This window comes from Prionailurus viverrinus, chromosome B2 (assembly GCF_022837055.1).
Source record: "Prionailurus viverrinus isolate Anna chromosome B2, UM_Priviv_1.0, whole genome shotgun sequence".
Lineage (NCBI taxonomy): Eukaryota > Metazoa > Chordata > Mammalia > Carnivora > Felidae > Prionailurus > Prionailurus viverrinus.
In genome coordinates this window covers 138,351,541-138,372,602 of record NC_062565.1, presented here as the reverse complement: position 1 = coordinate 138,372,602, position 21,062 = coordinate 138,351,541, and the positions used below count along the sequence as shown (strand labels likewise).

The 21,062-nt window shown below is 35.3% G+C and overlaps 1 protein-coding gene and 1 long non-coding RNA gene across 3 annotated transcripts in view; one reads left to right on the top strand and one right to left on the bottom strand.

Annotated features, from left to right (window-relative positions):
- Positions 1–14,889, top strand: part of RGS17 (regulator of G protein signaling 17) — a 93,185-nt gene extending 78,296 nt beyond the window's left edge. For both annotated transcript variants that reach the window (XM_047857948.1, XM_047857946.1), the window contains exons 3-5: positions 1,263–1,352; positions 3,717–3,951; positions 12,840–14,889. In XM_047857948.1, the coding sequence (XP_047713904.1) occupies positions 1,263–1,352; positions 3,717–3,951; positions 12,840–13,028 (514 nt within the window). In that variant the 3' untranslated portion in view covers positions 13,029–14,889. The remainder of the gene's footprint in view (positions 1–1,262; positions 1,353–3,716; positions 3,952–12,839) is intronic.
- The window catches only part of LOC125165282 (uncharacterized), a 70,963-nt gene that overhangs the window by 27,517 nt on the left and 22,384 nt on the right, over positions 1–21,062 (bottom strand). The gene's annotated exons all lie outside the window — the stretch shown is intronic.

Here is a 21,062-nt window from a genome sequence, read left to right as displayed (position 1 = left end):
ATGCAGGCATCCCGAGCATGGTTTTTAATAGGTACTCAATAAGGATTACAGAGTTGTGTGTGGGAATTGGGTTCAAATCCCAACCATACAACATATTTAGTGTCCGACGTTGAGCCAACCTAGGAGACAGTTCTGTGGCTCCCTTTGCTCATCTATAAAATGGGGACAATAAAACCAAAGAGACAAAGACAGTGCCTGGCACATAATAGGCACTAGGAAATAATAGTTCCCATTACTCCTCGTGGAATAAATGTATGAACAAATGAAAGACCTGTTGTCTGAACTTTTACTCTCTGACGGGCTCCCATGAGGCTTCCTGGGTTTCAGACAGAGGGATCAGTTTAATTCAGTGGGTTGACTTTCCGAGGACTCTGAGTCATCCCAACCATCCTGCCTCTTAGTATCACCCATCACCTCCCTTGTTATGTCTGGTCTACACCGAGAACCTTGAGTGTTCTACCCTATAGTGCTGCTTAGCTGCAGTTTATCTGAATCCTCTTGTTCTGGGTTACTAAAGCCCATGGGATTATCCTAGCTCCTGCAATCCTGCAATATTTTCAAATTGACATCCCAGAGACCCAGAGGCCCAGTGCTCTCTGACCCAGACCCTCAGAGTGACTGCCCTGTCCCTCCCAAGACATTGAAGATTGACTAAATGGGAGGAAAGGGCAAAGACAAAGTCAAATACAAACCCAGTGGTTCAAACTTGAGTGGATGGAGGATTGACAGTGTCAGAGACAGAAAACCCGGGGTGCAGAAAATGACAATGTGATTTTAGCAAATTTTGTTTTAGAATCTGAAACATTTTATATTTTTAGCTATCAGTGGGGGAAAATAAATGGAAAACAAACTAGGAATAGAACCAAGCAAAAGTCAAAATGATGTTACTCTTTGGAACATGATTATCATGATTATCATGATGTAACATCATGATATCTATCGAATATTAAAGCATATAATCACGTGAGTACCTTAGAGATGTTAAGTAATTCAAATTATGTAAGGATGAAGTCAGAATGTAGAACAGAATCCATTTTTGAGATTATTATTTACTTCATTATTTTATTAAATCATTTTGATTCCTTTCATCGACATAGGCCCACCCATCATTTCAAAATGGTATCACTCTTCTTGTGCTTTATATATTCTCACATTGTTGAGGATGAAATTCTTCTGCAAAATCCTTTCCTGGAATTGTGTTTTTCTTTTCTTTAACTAACTGGTTTTCCCTAGACACACTAAAGTGTTATACTACCTTGCAGCCTCACTGTTAGGAATGAAGAAAGAGGAGAAAATGCAGGAAGACCCACACATACCACCAAAATGGAGAGCATCCAGGTCCTAGAGGAAAGGTGAGTGGGGTTCACCTGGTAATTGTGTTTTGTTTTGGTACACTGTTCACATCTACTCAGTGCTGAGGTGTGAGCTCTTGAGTCCTGGTACTCCTCCAGATGGTTTTGTGGAATGCACACCATCTCAGCCTAGGAGATCTTATTTTGTGATGGTAATTGCTTTTAATCAGGTTTTTCTATTATCAGTGTTAAGCTATCAGTGAACACACTGCCTCAGTTTATCTTTCTCTTTCAAAAAGTAATGATTATTAACGTGCAATAGCCCCCGTTGGCCCTAATTCTTTACCTGCCTTTTCTATGGATATTTTTTCTAAGTTTTTCTGTCTATCAGGGAAGAGTCTAAAACAGACACAAAAACATATATAACTACCTAAGTTGGTCAGAAAGGGCACCCAGTTAGTCCCTGGTCCCATTTCCATCAGAACAGACTCTAACCAAGTATTTTCTCCAAAATGAGAATCAACTTCTCATTGCAGTATCTACAGAATAAAATTAAAATCTAAGCAGATTAGTCATATAATTATAGGTGCTTTCTTTTTCTGCTTCTTAGAAAATTTTAATGTTGATGCTCCATGGTAATTTTAACACCTTTAAATTAAAAAAAAATTTTTTTTAATGTTTATTTATTCTTGAGAGAGAGAGAGACACAGAGCATGAGTGGAGGAGGGTCAGAGAGAGAGAGAAGGAGACACAGAATCCAAAGCAGACTCCAGGCTCTGAGCTGTCAGCACAGAGCCTGACGCAGGGCTCAAACCCAGGAACTGTGAGATCATGGCCTGAGCCGAAGTCAGATGCCCAACCAACTGAGCCACCCAGGTGCGCCCCCACCTTTAAGTTTCTTTTAAATAAAAGAGGAAGTTCAGACATTTTGGAATAGTAGCAAATCTACTTAAAATACTTGATCAGAAAAAAATAAGAAAAAATAAAATACAGGTACTTCTCTGACCAAATTATTTCAGGTTGGAAAATTCTTTTTTTTTTCTTTTTTTTCTTAAAGTTTTTATTTAAATTCCAGTTGGTTAACATATAGTGTAATATTAGTTTCAGGTATACAATATAATGCCCATCATGATTAGTGCATTCCTTAATCCCACCACCTACTTAAGCCATCCCCCCGCCACCCACCTTCCTTCTGGTAACCATCAATTCGTTCTCCATAGTTAAGAGTCTGTGTCTTAGTTTGCCTGTCTCTCCCCCCCCGCCCATTTTCTCATTTGTTTTGTTTCTTAAATTCCATATTATGAGTTGAATTATATCGTTTTTATATTTCTCTGACTTATTTCACTTAGCATAATACTCTCTAGCTCTGTCCATGTCATTGCAGAATGGCAAGATTTCATCCTTTTTATGGCTGAGTCATATTCCATTATATATATGTATACCACATCTTCCTTACCCACTCTTCAGGCGATGGACAGTTGGGTTGTTTCCATAACTTGGCCATTGTAGATAATCCTGCTATAAATATCAGGGTGCATGTATCCCTTTGAATTAGTATTTTTGTATTCTTTGGGTAAATACCTAGTAGTGCAATTGCTGGATCTTAGGGTAGTTCTATTTCTAACTTTATGAGGTTAGAAAATTCTTAAATAAACCAATGGATAAGAAAGCAAGATCAGGATCAAGTTAACCATAAGAATCTCCCAAGCTGCTTCTTTCCATTTCTTTGATGTATACCAAAGGAGTGATAAGTGGTGGTTTCTGAATGAACACGGCCACTGAAAACTTGAATATAAATATCTAGAAAGCCCTCAGTGTCATTATAAAGGCCTGTCCTTTTTAACTCTAATAACTCCATTCATGGTAATAATTCATTCATAACATTTCATAGAGTAACTATTAAAGCTTAGGAAAATGTGTGACTAGTGCACACGATATATTCTTATATATCATGATTTAGTGATAGATTTAGATTTATAGATTTAGTGACAAATGAAAAATAGCTACCAGAAAGGAAAAGAGAAACTATACCTATGGCTTTGAAATTAAAATCTGTATCAGATGCAAACAAAAAATTCAACTTGCCCTTCAAAGTAACACATAGGCTGTCTTTATCAATTTGTAATGCATTAAGATTTGAACACTTCCAGGCTTCCTTAGGAATTTATGATGATAATGTGCATAGTGTGTGTTGCCCCTTGCTATTTGAATGCTTAGCTCCCTAACACACACTTGTGCCTAAATGAATTTTTCTTAATACCCAGAAATAACTAGCCTAGTCCTGGAGGGTGATTCCCAGACCAGGCCGAACTGATGGGAAATGAGCACTAGATGGCAGCAAGTGAAAAGTAATTTCTATCTTCCTAGGCTAAGCATTCTTCAGTCAAAGCTGCCTTTGATAATGGCCCAATTCTGTCTTTGCAGCCAAAACCCCACTTCAGATGAAGTGTTGTCCTGGTCTCAAAATTTTGACAAGATGATGAAGGCCCCAGCAGGAAGAAACCTTTTCAGAGAGTTTCTCCGAACAGAATACAGCGAAGAGAACCTACTTTTCTGGCTTGCGTGTGAAGACTTAAAGAAAGAGCAGAACAAAAAAGTAATTGAAGAAAAAGCCAGAATGATATATGAAGATTACATTTCTATACTATCACCAAAAGAGGTAAACATCCGGAAAATAATTGATGTGGGCTTCCTAAAACCAAGGATGAACCCGAGGGGACCTCTGTCCAAGTTGGGTGATGCATGGGGTGTGGACAGGCTCCAAGGCTTCCCTGGACACATAATTTAGATTCCACTCTGAGAATCTACCTGAATAGGTTTGAAGACTAGGTTTCCCCTCTATGCTTTGATCATTTATCTCTGGCTGAATCGTGTGGTAGGCTACTTGCTTTTCAGAACTAACATTAGGAAGCCTGTTAGACACAATTTGCTTTATACAGTGACTTATGCTAAAGTGGAAAAGAAGAGTTTACTGTGGGGAAGTCTTTCTCAAAGTGTGGTCCCCAGATCTCCTGTATGAGAATCACCTGGAGCATTTGTTTGAAAAGCAAATACTCGAGGCCTACCCAGGACCACTGAATCTGAATTTTTGGATATAGAGCCCAGGAATCTGGACTTTTAACAAGCTTTCCACACACATACTAGTTTGAAGACTTCTGTAATAGGAGCTGTAAAAACAAAACAAAACAAAAGCTGCCATGTTTGTTGATGTTTATGATAGAATTGTTGCAGAATTGAAGAATGGGCCTTTATGACCCTTTAATATTCTTTGGGGAGAGATGGTAATAGCAATTCTTTTACTTATTCTGGTTATCCTAGTTTTGCCATTGCCAAAATGTACCTAATAGAGGTGACATTTCAGGCAACCAAATGAACACTTTTCCGTTAACTCTGTAAAAAATCAATTTGCTCCTGAGAAATGTTCCAGCTTCCAGAGTTTAAAGCAGGGAGGGATTGATGAGGGACGGGTTAGTAGTGTAGCCAGGCCTCAGGAGTATGGGGTGACAGACTTCCGAGGTGCGCATTTGAATTGAGAGGTTCCCAGAAGGCCTTCTTTTCTCCACACCACCTTCTGTCTTTTCTGTCTCTGTGCATTTAAACATCCTGACCTGGTACCTTCTGCTCCACACTCCTCTCCTGTGCACACAGACATTTATAGAGTCCCCTAGAAATTGTGCTTATCGATGCCTCACCCAACCTGGGATGTGGCCCCCACCTGCCTTCCACTCCTCACCTTGAAATCTATAAAATGAATCAGTGTCTACTTTATAATCTCTATGTTTGGAGTGCTATATAAACCATTTCACTTCTAATGAGCTATATACCTAAGTCAGTTTTTAAAAATTTGTTAGTTAGGTTATAATTGCCATTGGTATTCCAGACTACTCCAATAGTATTGTCTCTACAAAATGAGGAACCTGGAATTGGATACACAAAGATTTTCCTACTTTTTTTCTTTATTTCCTGCATCAACATAGAAAAAGTATTCAGAGAAACAAGGTGGCAAGAATTTTTTTTGTACCCTCAATACATTTATTACTGATGCCACATTGTGGTTCTAACACCATTATACTTCTATATCCCAGAAGTACATTCTTCAGGTTTCTGGTCTATCTAGAACCTCAGCATCTAACCAGTTCTATGTGGATTTTATTAGCATATTAATTTCATTCTCATTTTTATTTTAATATTGCATTACATGGCAGATATATCAAAGGATCCAATTGTGCCTGAAAATGTGCTTCTCTTGCCTGTAATTAGTGTTTAGGAAGATTATCTAGCCCATTTCTTTCCCCAAAATATATAATATGTATCATCTGAAGATGCTAAATGTCTTGATTATCTGGTTCATTCTTTGCACTATCTATGATGGTGTTCTATTTTTTGTTTAAAATTTTTTTGAATATTTATTCATTTTTGAGAGAGAGAGAGACAGAGCACGAGCAGGGGAGGGGCAGAGAGAGAGGGAGACACAGAATCCAAAGCAGGCTCCAGGCTCCGAGCTGTCAGCACAGAGCCCGACATGGGGCTCGAACTCACGAGCCGTGAGATCATGACCTGAGCCGAAGTCAGACGCTCAACCGACTGAGCCACCCAGGCGCCCCCGATGGTGTTCTATTTTAAAATAATGTTGGTAGAAAAAAATATTCTCAGTTATTAAGTACATGTAATTCCTTTACTTTAGAGTCTCTGTTGGCTAGCTTTTAATTTTTATAGGAAACACTTGCCCATTGTCTTCACAGTCCTGATTTTCAGATGTCACTGATTAATGGAGTTTTGTAAAATACACAATTTTCACAAAATTAATTCTTCTTTGGGCTATAGTTTAAAGCTATCTTAGTTGTTGATTACTCACATATAAACTATTCAGTTTTCATTCTTTTTTCAAAAATAATGGAATTTTGTTTTACCCTAATATCTTCATTTTAAATATGAGTTTCACAAAAGTCATTAAAATATTATTTCCTGATCAAGATAGTTTTCCTAAATTACATGGACTAATATTTAGTATAATAGCCATGTATTTTTTTCTCCTTTGTCTATCTATATTTGGGCCATTACCTACTCTTGAATATCCCCTAAACACTACACAGAAAGGCAGAAGCGAAATTCAAATTTTTATCATTTTGGTACTTATGTGTTGACTTCTAAATGACTCAGGATCTAAATTATTGGAGAGTGTGCAGTACCTCGTTTAGCCAACAGACTGTTCTTCTCTCGACATAATAATTACACTTGATCATTGTTTAGCAGCAAAAACAAACCAAAAGTAGGTATTTGCAGTTATAAAAGATAATTGTTTAAAGGTTATATTTCAAGCCAAGGTATAGATATATTTATTCTTGAACCATGACCTGAGTCACTGATACACTTATATGACATGCACTTTCTAGCTACTGCAGAGCCATTTCTAAACTATTATGTCTCACTGACCTTTCTGTGCAAAAACTTCTCAATCTCTAATCAGCCACAATACATTAATAACTGATGATACTGAGCTATCACCCTTTGAGTTTTGTTTTCCAACCCTGGAGAAATCATGCCACATCAAGGGAGCCCTGACTATATAGCAGTAAGAACACTGAACTCCTCATTCAAGTGCATGGGATTCTGGTTCTGACTCTGCTTCATCCTAATTGTGCGGCCTGGGATAAATTAGTTCACTTCAATGATTCATTAATCAGTTGATTTGTTTACAAAAATAAAGGTAAAAAGGGACACAGAGAATAGTAAACCAAATCCAGAATGACAGCTGGGAAGCTCTTACACCACTACTTCATTCTCTCCACCAAATGACACGGCTAATCGATCCTGGTTCTTACTGTTAAAGCCAGATTCAACCTGAGAATCCCCTCAACACAATATTCAAAGCAGCCATAACTGACCAATTGGAGTTCGGATCTATTTCCCATTTGGGGGCTAGATAACCAGGCTGTTCCACCTCTGGAATTCTGTAACTGTTTGTACTTATTCAAACTATGTTTTTTATTTATTTTGAGAGCGAGAGAGACATCACATGTGAGGGGGGAAGGGAGCAGAGGAGACAGAATCCCAAGCAGGCTCCATGCTGTCAGCGCAGAGCTCAATGCCGGGCTCGATCCCACGAATGGCACGCGAGATCATGTCCTGAGCAAAAATTGAATCGGATGCTTAACCGACTGAGCTACACCCAAGCGCCCCTCAAAATATTCTTAAAAACATGAATATTTGAATCATTTATAAAATAATGACTAAATAACTAAAAATTGTTAGGATTCGATTCTTAACTAGAAACTCATTTTTCTTCACTAGACTCTCATTTAACCTTAATTTGATTGAGTTATCATGCTCCTCTTTGTTAAATGTAGAGAAATCTACATTCTTCGGGGGGGGGGGGGATATATATATATATTTTTTTTTTTCTTAAGCCAGTGTGCTTGAAATTACATTTTTTATTTTAATAAAAATTACATTTTTATGCATTTTTAATGATTTTAGCATTATGTTTTAAGTAGATGTTTGCAATCAGGAGACAATTTAACTCCCATTTCTTGGTATAGCATACATCTCAAGAGGGGAAAGGGCTAAATTTTAAATTAAAAAAAAATGAGTAAATAGCATTTTTCAACAGTAAATTTTTAATGTGATGTTCTCAAAGAAAAAATAAGTGGGAGCAGTAAGGAAAAATTTACTATTAACCTTGCTGCAGATTGCAGATACTTATAGCAGCTTATATTTATTAAACATCAAAAAGACAAACCCAGCAAAATAAACAACTTTAATAAAAAGTCTATTTGGGGTGCCTGGCTTGCTCAGTTGGTAGATTCACCTGCAACTCTTGATCTCGAGGTTATGAGTTTGAGCCCCATATTGGGTGTAGAGGTTACTCAAAAAATAAAATCTTTTTTTAAAAGTCTATTTTAAAGCTATTACCTACCATAAACAGCATTGAGCTATTGAATGAATACATAACTATAAATCGTTAACATATGTAAGACATCTGAATTGAAGAAAACTATGTGCCACCAGTTTTTTACAAATCTCTTTAGTGATGGTATTATCCTTAACCTGGGCCGTAATCCAGGTCTGCTACTACTTATCATCCTTGTGACACTAAGCAACTCACTTCAGTGCTCTCTGACCTCATCTTCCTCATTTTGTAGAAAAATGGCATAGAAAAAGTTCAGAAACTGGCTAAATCTCTGACTTTCTGGCTCTCTCCCACGGGCATCTGACTACTGGTAGGGGTTATTTGCTGCTTCTGATTTCATCCTGAATTTCCATTGCTCTCTGAGAGAAAAACAGCAGTAAACCTATTTAAATTCCTAAATTATCTAAAAATGATGCACATGTGATAGATATGTGGATTCTCTGTGTGCAGGTATATGCCTCTTCAAGCAAAATTATGTGAATTTAGAACTTTTCAGTGAATTAGTTTTTCTAAACAGGACTCATTTTGTATTTTCCTAGATTCATTTCTTTGGGCATGAATATTATCATTCAGAACATATTTAACTTTTCCCTATGAGCCAGCTACTGGGCTAGATGTTGGGAATATGTTAGTGAATGAGGAAAACATTGGCCTGTCCTATATATGGAGCTTACATTTTAGGAAGACAGACAGACAAATCATGTCAAAAGCAAGTAACTAAAAACTGTAATAAACATTATGATGGGTGTGGAGGTCAATAGTATAGTTTAGAATAGGGGTTGTAAGGTAAGGTCACTCTGAGTAGGTAAAATTCAAGTTGATACAAAGTCTGAAGACACTGATCAAAAAAGTGTCATGATATGGTCCATTATTATTATTACTAATATCACTTTACATTGGGCTTACATTTTGTTATTGACAAAATGGTCTCACATACATAATTGAATGAGTCTCACAAGAATCCTTTAGCTCCTAGGACAGAGGGTGCCATCTTACAGCAAAAGAAATGGACTCTCAAAGAGAGGAACAACTGTTGTAGGGCATCAGAACTATATCTATCTGATCCCAAAGGTCTTCTGATCCCAAAGGTGTTGCCCTTTCAACTGTAATATGCTGACTAGTAGTCCCATTGCTTAGTATTTTCTTCATGACACTACTGTAGATTTCTATAAACCCAGCTAGAGAATTTGAGACAGAATGAGAAACAGTAACCATTACCATATGCCTGAATTTTCCCCCAGAAAAGCAAGATAACTTCCCCATCATTTGGGTCCTACCAGGAATATGGTTTTTGCACTGTATCCTACCAATGATCTTTGTTCCAAGAACAAAATTCCAGTAGTCTTATTTGCAACTTATAACCATTTTCAGTAGAAACAGTCAACACAAAATAATATGACTAAAAGTACACATGGTTTTAATTTATTAAAACTGATGGGAAAACAGATATTCTTTATAAAATTTGATATGAAAAAACCAAATTTAGTTAAAATTAAAAAGAACATTTCCAGTAGCAGAAGCTATCACTGGTAAAATTTAATAGGAATTTATAAGGTTAAAAGAAAAAAGTCAGAATTATACTTAGAAAAGTATCCTAAATAAAGCAGCTTTGGTAAAATTAAAAATAAAATGGGGGAAAAATGGAGGAAAAAACTTAATCATGATATCTAAAAAACTGTTCAAGGAATTAACCTGATTGATATAAGCGGGGTCTTCGCAAAGGAAAAAGACTTCAGTGAAAATTCATCATTTTCAGTATTATTCTGCCCAAAACTTTCACAGAGTCAAAATTTCCATTGCATCTTGATCTCTGGAACGGAAAGGCAGGGTCAAAAGTTACTATGCAATCTTCTGGCAATATTCACCTGCCTCGATGCTCTCCTCCACTGGGTAGGAAATCTGGCAAGATTAAGCAGGTATATATATATCACTGAGTTGGGTCCAGGTTTTCCCAGACCACACTAGCAAGATTTCTGTCTTAACTCTCTCCGCTTTACCTCCACACTCTTGTTGAACCTGTAGCTCTCATGGCATTTTCCTCCCAACTGATTTGTGGAGTTGCCAGAAGACATTTTTCTGTTTGCCAGCCACTTGCTTTTCCTCTTCCTGTCTCCTGCTCCCAGTGCGAGCGAATGCCTCCAAGTTCCCCCAGGCCTATCACCAAGTTACCTAACCTCTGTAACTGCAGTTGCCACCTCTCAACACTGCCAGTGTTTCCAGCTAAAACTGCTGGTTGAATGTTGCCAAGTCCATAGGTGCCGTCTTGTGCCCCAGCCACAGGAGTAGTTCTTTTTAACTCCATTACTGCTGCACTGCACCCTTCCTTCCCCTACCTACACGTGAGTCTGTGAGGACTGAGTAACAAAAGACTTCCCATCGCCTTCGGGTAGCTCTTGTCTTGTGCTACTCAACTTTCTCTTCCCTTAGGTTGAGTTCTTTACAGGAAACTCCTCAATCCCTTAGACTTTGGACCCCAGAGTAGATGGGATCACGAGCCATCCAGTTGTGCCTGAATCCTAGGGTGACTATGGCTCGGGCCCATGCTGGGATCCACCTCCACTAACTTGTATTATAGATGTTCCACAATCTGAAGCACAAAGATGCCACCAGATGAAACTATAGATTGTTATACCCGTGGGGTCTATCCTTGTTATTTGACCTCTCTACACCTCTTTTGACTGACAACCTTTCCAAACAAGCACATATCAAGGTAAATATTTTATTTTTTAAATAGAAATAGCAAATGAGTTTTTGTTACCGATTACTAAATGTTGAATGTATGGTACTACTTTCTCTATGATCTTTCACTACTGTTTTCAGTTTGCAAAAAAATAAAACTATGCAACGAAAACTTAAGACCTTTAATAATTCAAGGTATTTTATTTCTCTGTCTTAAGATTAATGTTTCCAGCTGCAATCAAACTATATTTAATTATGCTGTTATTTAAGAAATAACTGATCTTCTTTATCACTAATATTTCCCTCTCCATTGAAACAAAAAGTTCTTAAGTTTGAAAGGAAGAGCAGAAACATTTACAAAACCAGTTGAGTGTATTTGGTTAAGATTTCACCTTGCCATGACACCACTTTTCAGTATAAGATCAGTTTAAATAGTGTCAACATATTCCTATTGAGTAGAAAGACCAACAATATTTTTAAACAAAAGCTTAGAAAAAAAATCTATTTTTTATTACTATGTACTTGATGATAACCTTAGAAGGCAATAACACAGAGAATAAAACCTAAATGATCCATTTCCAGAACATTTTTTTTAAGAATTCCTTTAAGACAATAAATATAGTTCAGCCAAGAGATGTCTAATTTTTTTCTGTAATGCCACCGAAATTATACCGGATCACCATTTCCTGACAAATCCTCCCATAGCAACCATTTTTGGGGTGTATCAATCAACCCAATTTCACATGGGCCATAGAGCTCAAGAATCTGAGGACACCAGATGGAAATATGAGTTACTTCAGTCACCAGGACTGTCTCAGACCGCAGGCTTAATCCCAAGAGTGGGTGGGAAAAGAAGCCTGACCAAAAAGTCTTTTGCAAAATGCTTAGGACAAAACATTTAAATATCAGTATAAAAGGTTTGTATAGACTTGTCATGAGACAAGTAATATGGATCACAATGTTCTAGTCCGTGTACAACTATGAGGACTGAGGAAACCAATCAGGACAAGTCTGTGATGATTTGCCTCTCAGATTTTGCTAATGTCATTTCAGAGCAGAGTTTACTTCTATTCCCGAAACATGCCCTTATTGCCATTTATTTGTCCTCAGTTCCCTTTCCAGCACATCCTACCAGCTCCAACAGACAGGATCAGCATATAGTGAGGAAAAATAACAACAACAACCACAACAACTATCATTTGCAGAATTTAATTTATTTACACTTCAAAAACAATGCTGTACTGATTACTTGTATGGGTATTCCGAATTCCTACTTGTATTTCTCCTTTTAAAGACTCTATTTCAAGCAATCGTTCTACTTAATCTTTAGTAAAGAGATCCTCAGATGTATTTCTACATAAGGACTATATAGTTCCTTGTGCCTTGCCAGGTACACTAAGACATGAAGAATACTTGCTGTAGTTTTGCTCCACTACAGCCTTCCACATTCCGGGTTTCTTACTTTGCCACAGTAGGACTTGTTGGGATGTAATACGATCAGGAATCAGCACTTGATATACATGCTAATATTTGCCAGAGAACTACTCTCTGCCAGATTTTTACCTTGTCCCATCAAGAGAGTTACCCCTGGCAGTCACATAGTAGGAGATAAATCCTTGTTCTGGCTCGGGAATTCTCCAGGGCCTCAACAATGAATAGAAATGGTCAAAAAAACCCGAGTGAAATGCATAGAAAAGATAAATCCAAGTAAGCCAAGATATCTGTGAACTAAATTTCTGGTTTAAAGACAAGTTGTTTTTTTGTTTGTTTGTTTTAGTTCAACTTTTGAAGAAAAGTATGCGAGGCGATGTAGCCTTTGAGAAGGTAACCTCAAGATTTTAGGTAGTTAGATTTAACTCTTTGAAGTTTCTCTGAAATGTCACACACCTGTATTTACTTAATTGAGATCTTTTGAAAAAAAATTTTTATTTAATGTATCTGCTCTTATTTCTTTTTAGGTCAGTCTCGATTCTCGAGTTAGAGAGGTGATCAATAGAAATCTGTTGGATCCTAATCCTCACATGTATGAAGATGCCCAACTTCAGATATATACCTTAATGCACAGAGATTCTTTTCCAAGGTTTTTGAACTCTCAAATTTATAAGTCATTTGTTGAAAGTACTGCCAGTTCTACTTCTGAATCTTAATTTTCATTAAAAAAAAATCATTTTGGAGGGCTGGGATGGGAAATAAAAGTAGTTCACTAACACCAGAAGCTGAGTTCCTGGAGAACTACAGTTTAGCATTCCTCAGGCTACTGTGAAAATACAACCATATGGTCTTTGTCTCCATTTTTATCAAGGTTATCCATGGTTAAGTTTGGAGAAAATACCACATAAGACAATGAATTGCCAAATTGTTTGTTTTCTTCAACACTCATTCTACTTGCAAGCAAACTGTATTTGTAGTCCTGTGAACAGTCTCCTAGTGTATCCCCCGAGGCTGCATGTACAAAGTAGAGCTGCTTCATTTGCCACGTAGTTGTTGTAATATTTAATCCAATGGCATAACTTATATCCGTGTTTAAGGACTTTTGTGCAATATGGTCTTATAGAAATAATTGCCAAAAAATTGGCTGTGGTTTGCATTTTTAAATATAATCTAAGACAGAAAAAGCCAATTTTTTAGTTGTAACAATGGTATTAAACATGCTCTATACTGTGTTCAGTACACTCATTTTGAAGCCGATATTTCTGTACTTGGAAAAAGAGCTATTTATCTATGTTTGTTGGGAAATCCTGATGGGGGATTCCTCTGGTTGTTCACTGCCAAAACTGTGGCATTTTCTTTACAGAATAGTTTGCTATGTAAACAAAACAAAACAAAACAAAAATTTAAAAAAACCCAACAAACAACAAATAATAAGAAGAAAAGAGAAAAAAGCACAAAACAATTTGAAGATATTCTATCTCAATGACAAATCAGAGTGATAATTGTTTTTAATTGTAATAGAACACAATTAATCTATGTATATATCAGATGTCCGATACTGTAATTAATTTATTAAAGACTGGCTCTCCAGTTCTAAAATGGTTGTGTAAAGTATGTACTTCAGCAAGAAAAAAAATACTAAGCTCGATAACTTAGTTTTGGAATATAAAAAAAAAGATTTAATAAAGGAATGCCTACATGTAGCATCATAAAATATTTTGATGAGTAGCATCTGTCCTGTGGCATATTTTCCTTGAAAGCAAAGTCTAATGAAAAGCTAGGTTTTTAACTGAGAAAAGTTTTGTAAGGGTTACACAGAAGATAATTCTCTACTTCAGACCTTAACTGTTTTCATAGTATCTTCAGAATGACTTATTTTAAAAATGTTAAAACCAAACTATTAATACTCATCCATAATTGAAAGGCAGGACAGTGCTCAAATCTTCTAGCTGCCATATTATTTTTTATAAGTACCACTAAATCTTTAAGACAAAATACTTGCCTGACATTGGCATATACTTTTGACATTCAAGAAAACAGTATCCTATCATGCACACACACAAAAAGTCAGTGTCATATTTATATCAAGGTGTTACATTTGAATATTAATATCCCCTGGAGGCTATTTTTTTAATCTTAAACTTAATAAATATAATATTGAGTAACCTAACATGAAAGTTTTAAAAATATTTATATCCACTGAGAATACTGGGCCTTATATTAAGGATGATATTAAAATTATAGGTTTTCTTTGCCATTTTTTAACTACCTCTCATTTTTTAATTTATTAAACATTTTTAAAATAAACAAGTTTGGGGTTTTCTTTTTAAATTTTATTTTACTTGAAAAGCTGGCATCGTAAGTTTCTTTTTCCATAAACTTAAAACATTTCAAGAATTGTTTTTTTAAGTGAATTTGATTTTCTAATTTATATAGAATTCAGGAGATATGGTTAAAAGGGCTATTATCTATTCCCTATGCAAATATTTTAACTGTTGCAGTGTTTGACAAAATGGGGTTAAAAAAAAAGTTTGCAGAGTAGAAAACAAAATGTTCTGTTTACACTGGCGTTGCTGACTATCCTATCATATTCAGCACTTTTAAATACATTATTTATGAAAATGTAGTTAAAATACAGGATAGGAAATATTTATAATAATCATTTCTTTTAACAAATGCCTGTTTTTGTCTGAAAGTGTTAGTGTGTTAAGACATACTTTATCAATGTCAGTAGATATTTACTATTTGAATAGTTTTCAGTAATATGTTAAAGAAAGATAGCTATGAAGATGTTTACAAAAAGTCCTATTTTTTCCAAAAGAGTGAAGAAAAACCTAAAAGAATCATCACTTCTATTGTGAAGTTCTATTGTTCCTAAATTATTTAATTTTTTCTTGATTAGAATTGAGTTTATTATGCTTCTATGATGTATACACATATATGTTGTAATATCATACTTGTTGCTATGTTTGAGGCACAATAAATTGGTGCACATGACTAGAAAATATGTAATATACTATGATACACAGCATGCGTCAATCTTTTTAAATGTAGACTTTATATTCTTGTTGTTACTATATATGATGGTGACCTGCTAGTCATAAGTTATCTTTATAAGATACTTTGGACTATTAGATGAATTGTCTGTTTGACAATACCTTTAATATTTTACCAAATGTAAAAGATAAGGACCCTTCTAAAGAGTCCTAATCTCTAACCTGGGCATTTGTAGAATACAGACTTTGAAGTTAGTGTATCCTTTTGAAACCTGATTAGGAAGTTGTATTGAGAATGATTCTAGACGAGATTTACACATTGGATATTGGTAACCATGTTATGTGAGCATTTCTGCGCTAAATTCCTATGGAGGGGGGAGGGTTTGTCATTTAATTTCAAATCATTCAAAGTTTCTATCTAAGAGTATGTATATTTGCAACTCTACCAATTTTTAAAATATGGTATAACTCCTTCTGTTTTAAATACAGAGCTATAATAAACAAAAATCCCCCAACTGGTGTCTATGCTACCATTCCAAGAGCACAATATTTGTTATGGTAGAATTTGATTTTTCCTAGTGAATATATTCTTCCCAGGGGAAAAATTAGCACTTTAGAAGGTACACTTTGTGTTTCAGATCGTCAGGACATCTTTGTGTACTGTTAAAATCTGCTAATGCACACAGAAAGAGCTTAATGCTCTTTCTGTAGTGCCTAAATTCAGATGTGTCTATAATGGAAAGAAAAGTAGAGGATATAGATCATATATAAATACATGTAACTAAATTGGAGAGCCAGACTTCTTCAGAGATGGATCTTGTAACATAGATCACACTAATAATGGCCAGATGACGCTTCTTCTTTACTCTGGATAATTGTTATTATGTTACCCAAAGGTAATAAAGATGCCCCAACAGAGTTAGAGGGCAGCTCTAAGCACAATGGGTGCGCTGGCATATGAACAATAGCAAAACACAATTTTGATACCAACGTTATGGAGCGCAAAAATCAAGACCATAATATGGTCTTCTTTTTTTTTTTTAATCTTAAAAATGTACATAGGATGACCAGTTCTGATATTTGGTCATGGTGCATGGGTGTTTATTAGTATCCTTTAATGCTGCCTAGGTTCTTACTTACAGAATGAAATGTGTATCATATATTCACCTGATAGTTCAGTTTTGCAAAAGGACTATAGAAATAGGTAAATAATATTTATATATTAGGGGCAAAAATACATTTTCACCCCATTAAGCTGATTTAAAATAAAACCCAATTCTTAATTTTGAACTTACCCATTTGTTTCTATACACTTCTAACATATTGAAAAAATGTCATATCATAACTGTGACAAATTATATTTGCAAAAAATACAACATATAGGATGCTTTGAGGAATAAATATACAAGAAAGAAATTTTAAATACGATCAGAAATAGGAAAATAAGAACTCTTTCAAAAGCCACCTACAGTTTCTTAGATCTTAAAATGACTATATATAACCCTATCAAACATTAATTTTAAAAACTTTGCACTGGATACATTGGCAAATTATTTTGAAAGGTAGTAAAGATATTTTCTTGTCTGTGTATTTATATTGACAGCTTATGACCATAATTTTCAAAATAATATTAAGCATTTATATTTGCATGCACTTTTCAATTCTTTTTAAATTTCTGACCAATATAAAATGCTTATTCTTCTGAGAAAACAGTATTTAATCTGTAGAAATTTTAGTTATTCCTCACTTGCTACAACTGCAAATATTTATCAATAAAACTGATAACCAAAAACTTGACTTCTCATCTCCCTGTAACATTCTTAATAGTATCCTTGCAACACACGATCGTGCACAGATTGATCTTTTTGTTCCCAAATGCCAGACTTTAATTTTAAATTTGATTTCAAGTGACATGTCTGTGTCATATGACTTTGGGCAAATATTCTATTGAACCTCTCTGAGCCTGTTCCCTCATCTTCAAATGAGAAACAGAATACTTTATTTACAGGGTAGGCATGAGAATTAAATAATGTAAACATGGAAAGAATGAAGTGTTACATATAACATTATTATTTTATCAGTGTTCTCCAGCTCAATAATTATTCCTGTTTCAAGAATGTTATGAATTAGATGCCACTGTAATGCACTTTTCCCATATTCTTTTGAAACCATACTTTAAAATCTGATTTAATTATTCATCTAAAAAAAACCACAAAAAACCAACCTGGGCGCCTGGGTGGCTCAGTCAGTTAAGCGTCTGACTTTGGCTCAAGTCATGATCTTGTGGTTCATGAATTTAAGCCCCGCTTCGGGCTGTGTGCTGACAGCTCAGAGCCTGGAGCCTGCTTCAGATTCTGTGTCTCCTCTCTCTGCCCCTCCCTTGCTCGCACTCTCTCTCTCTCTCTCTCTCTCAAAAATAAGTAGACATTAAAAAAAAAAAAAATCACAAAGAAAGATAAAAATGCAACCAAGTTGATTTTAAGATGGAAGATTATATGAATTTGTTCCTGCTTTGTTCAATAATATGATTCATGCTCAGTTTTCAGTTCATGAACATCACACTGAATCTACAATCAAGAAGTAGGTTTCTTTCAATGATACACATACACAGATATATGTATATAGATGTATGTATGTGTATAAATTGTATGCTTAAAATAAATGCTTAAATAAGATAAATCATTTGAAAATTTTATTTCCAAAGGGAAAAAACAGTATTCCCAAGGACAGGAAGAATATAAACATCAAATAATTCACCAAATAAATATGTGGAAGTAAAGCTAAAAACTAAGTTATGAGAGATGGGCCATTAGAAAACATGGATACTGTCATTGGAATAGAAAGCATTCTAGTATGATTTTGTAACTAATTTTACCATGAAAATATGAAAATTAAAAAAATGGTTGTGTTCATAAAATTTTTCATTAAACCTTTTATTTTAGAATAGTTTTAGAGTCACTGAAAAGTTGCAAAGATAGCACAGAGAAGTTCTATATACTGCACATCTATTGAGACATTTGTCATACCTCATGAAATATTGATGCATTAAGTCACACTTATTCAGATTTCCTTAGCTTTTACCTAATATCTTCTTTCTGTTCCAAGATCTCATTCAATATACCCATTTACTTATCCTGTCTCCTTAAATTCCTCTAAGCTCAAACATTTTTTGTTGTTGACAGTAGTGAAGAGTACTGGTCTAGTACTTTGTAAAATGTCCCTTAACTGGAATTTGTTGATGTTTTTCCCATGATTAGACAGGTGTTACCAGTTTTTGCAAGACCACAGAAGTAAAATGCCATATTACTATCATCAAGACTTATCACTGTTCATATTGACCTTGATCATTCAGTTGAGGTAGTGTTTGTTAGGTTTCACTGCCACAGAGCAATACATTATTTAATAAGTTATGTTAGAGGTAATTTCACTGGATGTTAACGCTGAGCTTAAAAAAAATTCTGAGCAGATTTTTCAGCACTGCTATTAGGTTCCATTAAATACTATGAAGAAATTATTATAAACTGGAAAGTGAAATGGAAAAATGAAACTCTGAAACTGTTAGCTTGAACATTCACTTAATGGAGGTGAAAGTGATTTTTTTCCCTTGAACTACCTTCACCTTATCCTCTACATCTTTGGGTAGTAAAGATTTTAGTTTAATCTTCAGAAGAGGTAATTTAAATTAATAATCATTTTGCTGAGTGTTTTTCTGTATTGCCCTCAGTTGAATAATGAACACTGATTATTGAAACATTGTAAACGACTTGATTTTTCCCCCTTTGCTTTAACCGATTTGTCATACAGTTTCTTGTATATGGTTTTAGGATGTTTGCTAAATATAAAAAAAAAATTTCCGTGTGCTTGGTTCTGTAAAATTTATCATATCGAATGTGTGCAATTTTTTACTACCATGTTCACTGTACTTAATAATTTATATCCACATTTTGTACTTCACTAATATTAGTGGACCATGAAGAAGTTTTGAATGCATGAATGCAGCTTGAGACACCATACTTGGTTATTTTGCAATGTCAGAATAATGTAGGTACTTATAAATTGAACAGATAATCCAGATTATTTTCCTCCAATTTAAGTTGTTTTGGGTTTTTATTCCCCCCGTCTTTGAATTTATTTTATCATTTTACCTATGTACAAATAATAGACTTCCTGAAAATGCTAGAATCTTCAACATGTAATAATAGAATTTGAGCATGACAATAATGTAAGAAAATTCAAAAGTTTCAACCTTTTCTTTTTGAGTTTTCTAAGTAAATCAAACTACAGCTGTTTTCATTTGATTATTATTGTGGAAACCTATGGATATTATTGTAAAATACACATGCATCACACTTTTTAAAAATGTTTTGAATTAATAAAGAATTCACCAATGTATCCTTAGACAAGTTACTGTTTCCTCATTGGTGTAACACTATAGGAGTAAAAGGTACACTTATTTATATTACCTAAATTGCTTATGCTTATGAGGGAATATAATAATTTAGGGCTGGATTCTTTACAGTGTTCCATAAGGTTATTGCTTATTACATTTTTTCACCTTTTATAAATAATAAAGTATATTCTTGACATGACTTGTTTCGAGAATTCAGCTGAGAGATTTATCACATTGAGTTCAAATGACTTCCACCATTTGTGTTTTGTTTTTTTTTAATTCAAAGTTGAGTTTAGATTTGGGAAATAATTATTTCTAATAAAGATTAAAAAATGACCTGATCGGTCCTGTTCTATACTCGGATCAGAATTAAAATAAAATGGGTTTCAACCCACTACCCTAAAGAACACTTTTATAAAGTAATGTGGCTTGAATACACCAAGTGAAACGAATAACTGAGATGATTAGTTGGAGTTTTTAAGTAGCAAAACCTATTTCTGGTCTGTATTATTTGGAGAGACATCTCATCCCTCCACTTCACTTTATATTTGTATGTGGAGCTCCGGAATGAATAGAGGCAATGCAAACGCATTCTACAAAAATTTTATACTTCATCTCAGTAGTGTTGAGTAGACGACTTAAGAATGACTTAACCTTGTCAAGGGCTTCTGTATTTACCTTTTTTTTTTTTTTTTTTTTTTTTTATAAATCAATTGCAATTTTCAGTATTTCAGCTCTCTCAACAGTGAACACAGTAGACCCTGAGCAAGCCAGTTAGTGGGAATTCCCAGTGAGTCAGCCCTTGTATCCCTAGGACTGTCTTGATTATACTTATTCCCTCATATCCATCCCACTGGTGGGTTGTAAAAAGATCTTTAGAGAAATGCAGAGCATTAGGCCAATAAACCTCAGTATCCCTGGCACCAATCCGCTATCTTAAGGTTTTTGGAGAGAGAGAGATGGAGGCTGGGCTACCGAAGGTGGGACTATTACGGCTTTGCTGCGCTGTGGTTTATAGGAACATAGAATCGCTCAATCTCTTTTAAAAGTAGCTAGCGATAACTAGGAGTGAGACCGGACTGGCAGGAGACTCGGGTGAGGAAGGAAGTTGTTTGAAAGCAAGTTACATGGCAGATAGAGGACAGGAAAGCAGATTTTGAGAAATCACTTTCACAGGTTGCCTTTCAGTACACTAGTCCTGTCCTCATTAATACGAGCCTTTACCCACCGCCGGAAAGAGAAACTTTAGCAGAAACAAAGGAAGAGGAGTAAGCACACATACACACACCGATGCCCATCCTACAATTCACTCTTGGAGACGAAAGGCCTGTGTTCTCAGCCCCGGTAGCGGACTACACTGCCCT